General features: G+C 34.7%; 1 protein-coding gene across 1 annotated transcript in view; it reads right to left on the bottom strand.

The window, feature by feature from the left end:
* Positions 1–7,137, bottom strand: part of SLC18A2 (solute carrier family 18 member A2) — a 32,824-nt gene that overhangs the window by 2,331 nt on the left and 23,356 nt on the right. Inside the window, exons 10-14 of the mRNA XM_015815223.1 lie at positions 5,988–6,066; positions 5,722–5,773; positions 4,085–4,148; positions 1,734–1,853; positions 597–730 (exon numbers count right to left, since the gene is read on the bottom strand). Coding sequence (XP_015670709.1) covers positions 597–730; positions 1,734–1,853; positions 4,085–4,148; positions 5,722–5,773; positions 5,988–6,066 — 449 coding nt within the window. The remainder of the gene's footprint in view (positions 1–596; positions 731–1,733; positions 1,854–4,084; positions 4,149–5,721; positions 5,774–5,987; positions 6,067–7,137) is intronic.

Genomic DNA, 7,137 nt, shown 5'->3' with positions numbered 1-7,137 from the left:
TTTTTTTGTGTATGTTTGTGTTACAAATGCATCATATTACTTATTGTTTAATTATAAAAATTAATAAAATTTTCTTTAAAAAAAATGTATCTTACTTAAGATACTATTTCAGCTATCTGGACATGCTGTTATCTAAATATGAGTCCAAAATATGGGGGTCTTAATCAACTATCAGGGATCAGCAATTGGAAATACAGAAGACAGCCATCTCTAGTATGGAATTATCCAGATAACTGGCAGAATAACATTCTTCAATTCTTTATCTATTTATCCTGCTTTCATTCAAATAATTCAAGGTGACAGATATACCTAACATTCCTTCCCTCTCCTATTTTCCCCACAACAACAACCCTATGAGGTGGATTGGGCTGAGAGTGAGCTGTCCAAAGTAATCCAACCAGCTTTCATGCCTAAGGCAGGACTAGAACTTACAGTTACCTAGTTAAAGATACATATTAGAGAAAAGTAAATGATAGAACACCTTTGTTAATATATTTAAATGCAGTCATGATTATTTTGTTGCAGAAAAGGTAGACATGTGACAAAATTGTTCTGTATTGAATCCAGAGAAGAACAGGAAACAGCTCTGTGCTTACCATCTTTTCTTCCTTGGCAGGTGGACTGCGTAGAAATATGCACAGGGGAGCAAAGAGGATATCAATAATTCCTATAATTGTCATGAGCCATGAAAATCCAATTGACTTTGCAATAGCACCACCAACAGATGGACCTTTGGAAATACAAATATAAATACAAACACAAAGCTGAGCACTATCAATAAGAAAAAATAAGACATGATCTAAAACATTGGGCCATGTCTAGCCCTAAGTCAAAGATTAGGCAAGTAGCCAATTCAAGCTGCCTGACTGGTCTCAATTAGCTCCTCCTACAAAAATGAGAAGGCAGTTACCAATGTTTCTATTTAATTGGTGTTATGTACAAACCTGGATGACAGATTTCATCTATCATGCCGCAAACTGAAGTCAGGCTTGTTTGGGAATGCCAAGAGATCCCAGTTGGCATATAAAGATAAACAAGCCTTAGAATGATTCCAGAGTTTAGCCACTCTGAACAGAAACAGGAAATGAATGACAATGCGCACCAACACATTTGCTCCTAAAGTGTATTGATATGCAGAATATTGTGAAAGCATAATTCAATATTTAAAATGTGAGGATTATACTGAATGTACTGAAATGCTTAGTATAATGTCCTTGCTTCATTACCATAGTTCTCATAATTTCAAGAAATTACGCATGAAAAGGAGAAACCAGCTTGTTCTCGCCCTAACCCATTTATTTTTGCTATCAGGCTATTTTTTATTTTATTTTTTGTAGCTGAAGTTCCCAGAGGCCCCGTCTTGACTTCAATGGAGGCCTTGGGACTTCTCTCAATGACTAAAAATAGATAGCATGGTTTCCTAGCATTCTGCAGTAGAAAAGACAAGAAGAAGAACGGCTTGGGTAAGCCCTAAAACAGGGGTCCTCAAACTTGGCCACTTTAAGACTTGTGGACATCAGTTCCCAGAATTCCCCAGCCAACCAAGCTTTAAGAATCTCTTCAGCTGAAAATGAAATAGCCTTCAATGGCAAACACACACACCCCAATCCTGGAGGATTTGTGGAAGTGTGTGTGTGTGTGGGATTAATACAAAATGGTGCAAAGATTAAATACAAAATGCAACAGTGTTTTAATGTTAAGTGCATTTCAAATAAACAGAATTAAGTCCTTACCTAAAGCAAAACCCATGCAAAATGCAACATCTGCAATTGCATAAACGCTCCCATAGACGGAAACATGGCGCAGATCAACAAGGTAACCCATAATAGGCATCAATGAAGAATCCACCATCCCTGATTATAACACAGAAAAAAGTATTTTAATCGGGCTCTCCATTTTCTCTCCAAATATCTACATAGAAAATGGTTGGAAATATTTCTGAAGGAAGTATGTGTCTGGATAGTGCCAGTTTTACTGAATTTACTTTTTAAACCAAGAGGCATTTCAACAGTAACAAGATCATATTCCTTTCAACACAGTGCAATCAAAATTTGAAATAGGTTGTGCTTTGTTTACCAGAGATGGAATAATGGCATCGCATTTTTTGTAAGATCTTAATAATAAATTTTGCTTCAACTGTCACATGTGCTTTATTATACATGTGTTTGCCCTTCTAAATTGGGATTACTTTTCACTAGCCCAGGTCTGTCTAGTCTATAGAAGTATCATACCACTCGTACAAACGTTGTTATTGTAGCAGGTCTGAAATTAATGGGTTATACAGTAATCAGTTGTGATATTTCAGATCTGAATTCAGAAAGGAAAACTTTTTAATAATAATCATGAATCCACCATCTAGCTTATTGTTCCAATATCAAAGTTCAAAATGTATATTTGAGCACTAAATATATAAGTTTAGATTTCATATAATTATGTGTCCTGCTATGCTGAAAATTTGAATGAAAATTTGTCTTAATACAAGTATATTATCTTCAACTGAATAATTTTACTCAGCATTTTAAATCAATGCCTACTAATGTATTCTACTAATGTGTGGTTTTATTATTGCTATAAACTGTCCTTAAATCTCCTTATAGATTTGGCTGGGCGGACAGATAGATACATCAAGCTAGTAGAAGAGATATTCAACTCTGCAGCTATTACAGCTGGATTGCTAGACCATTTTTCAATCCTTCTACCATGGTATATAAACACAGCATTTCAAGACAAGAACTGTCCTGCTGCTGATAAAGCCGGTGGTAATATAACGAACATTCACCTTCATCTGTAAAAATCTGTGTATGATAGACAAGGGCATCTTTCTGTGAAAGATTCATCAAAAATGTTTAGCCCTCTCTATGTTTATTGGCAAAATGTTCACAAAATATCTTCTGCTATCTTATGGGAGTGCGCAAAAAAGGGGAGCTTTTACTAAATTTAAAACTGATAAATTATTTGCTAGAATTATCCATGAGCTATTTTTGCTATAATTAAAGGATTATTAGAATATAATCAATCCAATGTTATTTACTGATGTCAAAATATTGAACATATTTTAAAGATTCTCTATATTCTACAGAATGACATATGTATATCTAATTATTGTACCATCGGTCATATCTGTTATGATACAATAAAATTGTTTAAGTTTCTTATTGGCAGCGTAGTCTACCAACATTGCAGGATAGGTTTTCTTATTTCTCTTATGTACTGATAGTCCCACTGACTGTACTTCTTTTATAGATTACAAAATATTTCCTTTTGAAAGGAAGCAACAGTAAAGCATTATCTTTTCCTACTGGGGACATTAATTAGCTCTATTGGCAATGTTTTTAATGTATATATTTTCAGAAACCACAACCAAGCCACAGGTTTCCGTGTATTACAGTGGCTAATGCATATTGCTGGCTACAATTTTTTTAGAAAGTGGGACTCAACTGTTACTAATTGTTGTTAGTAATGAAAATGGCATACGTTCTTTATGTTAAGAACATATTTCAAAAACATACATACATCTCTTGAATTCAGAGCCCATACAGGCAGGAGATCCAAATTATCAATTGATGCCACATGTTGCAGTTTAATTAAAATGTGAGATATAACGTAGTCTCTCTGAGATCATGTACCAATCCCATAAATTCAGGTGAGCTATTTTCCATTTTTCCATGCTTCTACCACCATCCAACCTAAACATAAGATGTATCTCATGTATCTCCCCTTCTTTCACAGAATTGTGCATATGAGTAGTCTGGATGCATCTCTACAAAGGAAACTAATATCCCCTTTCAAATTCATTGAAGGTAATGGTGATAGAAATCAGGATCTACAGTATATAACTTATACTGCTCTACTGATAGTTATGTAAAAGTGAAGCTTCTATGTAACACATGAAATAACAGAATGCAGCACTGTATTTTCTCTAAACCAGTGTTTCTAAACATTGGGCCACTTGAAGCTGTGTGGAGTTCAACTCCCAGAATTCCCCAGCCAGCCATGCTGATTGGGGAATTTTGAGAACTGAAGTCCTCACAGCTTCAAGCAGCCACTGCTCTAAACTAAATGTTCAGCCACTTTTTTTCCTTACCAATGGCAAAGCCAACTCCAAAATTTGGTACTATAAGTCCATATATGTTTTTAGCAAATGGTACCTGGAAGTAAAAGAAACAAAATGAAATATCAAAGTGTTGATATTAGAGGTGTTTTTCATTAGATGAGCAGACAATTTCTATCAGCTTGAGGGCTATGCTAGTTTTGCATGGCACATGCCTCTTAACATTTCCAGCCGCAACTTTTTGGCACCACCTACTTGGTAGAGCCCCAAAAAGCAAGCCGGTGAGACCAACTTCCCAGACCCCTGCATTAAATTTATTAAGATTAAGTATACACCTATGTTTGATATAAGATTCAAATAGTATGTGGATGTTTTAGTTTTAAAGATGGTGTACAGATTTTAGTGACACCAGTTACATAGCTTTCAGCTATGAGATTTGGAGCATGAATAAATGGAATTTATTAATAGAATTCAAGTCTATCTGATTGTGTTTATATATGAGAAAGCAACATCATTATAAAAATTGGTAGCATTACATTAAAAGATAGGGCAATACTAAAGCTCAGAAAAATGCAAACTAAAAATGTTAATGAAGGCAAGATTTCTAAGTGTTGCTGACACAAATTAAAAGAATAATAGAATCAAGAAGGTATAGCTCATTTTTTATAATTATTTTTCTCTTGAATGAGGGCAAGAAAATGAATTGGCTGCATTTTGAGATGTAAAAGAATATTTCACTGGAAATGCTGTAATCATTTGTTTGCCCAGATAAAAAGATACAGTAATGAATATTACATGCAAATAGCAGTATTTATATATTTTAAAGATTATATATTTAAATTGGTTTACAACCAGGAATGTGCATTTTAAAAACCTGCAGTAGGAAAATATACACAGAAAAGATAAGTGCTAGAGGATCTACGCTGAAAAAATATTGGACAATTTATTCAAGTGCATAATTGTTATGTATATTAGGGAAAAATATTCCAGTTTGTTGTAAAAAACCCATGAAAATAATTTTTAAGCCACAATTTTTACAGCTTATAAAATGTGTGAACTAAGCTGCTACAGTTTGTTCAATAATACATGATTAAAACAAATCAAAGTTGAAAGTAAAAAGCTAAATTAAACTCAAATTTTCAAGCAGCCCCCCACCCAATTTTAATGAGCTACAGGTAGTCTTCAACTTACAACAGTTCATTTAGTGACTGTCTGAAGTTACAATGGCATTGAAAAAAGTGACATCATTATTTTTCACATTTATGAAATGTTTCAGTATCCCCGTGGTCACATGATTAAAATTCAGCTGCTCGGCAACTGACTCATATTTATAATGGTTGCAGAGTCCGGGGTCATGTGATCACTTTTTGTGACCTTCTGGCAAGCAAAGTCAAGGGGGAAGCCAGATTCACTTAAGAACTGTGTTACTAAGTGAACAATTGCAGTGATTCACTTAACAACTGTGGCAAGAAAGGTCATAAAAGGAGACAAAACTCCCTTAACAATTGTCTCACTTAGAACGGAATGGCTCAGTTGTGGTCATAAGTCAAGGACTACCTGAATTTAGATCTGACTAAATGCAGGATGTTGCTTCCTACTTCACTGTTTCACACAACAAAAGAACAAAGCAGAACAAAATTAGATTTTTTGCAGTAACAACTTTTACTCACACACAAAACGCTTATTCCCACTATTATCATCCCAATTAGGGCACAAAGCCACCTATGAAAGGAGAAATATTATCTTTTAGCCATCCAGAAACACAGACACCAAATATATTTTCCTGAAGTAATACATAGTAGCTAACAGCACTATATGACTTTAAAATAAAATTGCTTATTATTATGAATGCACCAGAATGCCTTCATTAATAATTAAGAAACACCAAACGTTTAGAAAATGTGGTCCATGAATTCAGTGTTTAAACTTAGCCTACCTTCCCATTTTGTGTGCAAGGCCCCCAAAAAGATTTGTTCCAATCAGATAAGAGATACTGGCTGGAATGAAAGCAACGCCTGAAAAATATGAACGAGTGTCTTATCAACATTGCTTTCAGTGAAGCAAAGGAAAAACTAATACCTTCAGACACAGCCAATTTTATTAGAACATATCTAATGAAGGTCCACGGTCTGAACCAAATAAAATAAAATACCCTTTAATATCCGGGTTACTTCAAGTCTTTTATAATCTCAAACAAGACAATCTATCAGATTTAAACTATAATTATATTTTCAAAAGTGTTCTCATAAATTCGTGGTCCTGTGTAGGTGAAGGAGTACTGTATATGCAGCGGTAGAACAAAGAAATAAGACATATTAATAAGTGTCAATAAATTTCGTTAAAAGGTGAATTAAACTGAAAAGTAACAAATAATTTACTAATAACTGATTTTTCCCCCCTAGAATTAGATCACAAATTACTCTACAATATTTAGAAATCCAGGTTTATAAAACACAAAATAATTTATGGAGAATATGGATATCAGTCCATTGTTGCTATATAATGTACTGAATACTTGTTGTATTGATCACATCCTACTTGTAGGATTTCCTATTCATTCATTATAAACAGAATACTGGACTTGATAGGCTTTTGGTCTGAATCAGCAGGCTTTTCTTTAGTAACTCTATTAAATCAGGCCACGGTTTGTTTTATTAAACAGGTACTTTTAGGGATGCATCCAGACACCTTATCCCTCTCCTTTTCTTGTGGCCCTGTAACTGACATTGGTATTCCCCTATTTAGAGGTAACGTGTATGTTCAATGCTTGATAGATCTGCCTCCATGAATGTATCCATCCTCCTTTTAAAGCCATGCAAGTTAGTGACTGTCACTTTGTCTTACGGTAACAAATCCCACATGTTAACTGTGCATTCTGTTCAAAGGTAATTTCTTATGCCCATTCTAAATCTCATTCCAATCAGCTGGGCCCTGGTCCTAATATTTTGAGAAAGGGGGAAAAATTAATGATTGTTCTCTTTCTACATGGTATGCATGATACCATGGCTCCAGGGAATTATTAACGCTTCTTTGCAGGAGGGTGTCTTCCCGGCGGCCCTAAAGGAGGCCATGGTGAGGCCCCTCCT

The sequence above is a fragment of the Protobothrops mucrosquamatus genome, unplaced genomic scaffold, assembly GCF_001527695.2.
Source record: "Protobothrops mucrosquamatus isolate PMUCROS unplaced genomic scaffold, P.Mucros_1.0 scaffold326, whole genome shotgun sequence".
Lineage (NCBI taxonomy): Eukaryota > Metazoa > Chordata > Lepidosauria > Squamata > Viperidae > Protobothrops > Protobothrops mucrosquamatus.
The sequence above is the reverse complement of the archived record's forward strand: the minus strand, read 5'-3'. Positions and strand labels throughout refer to the sequence as shown.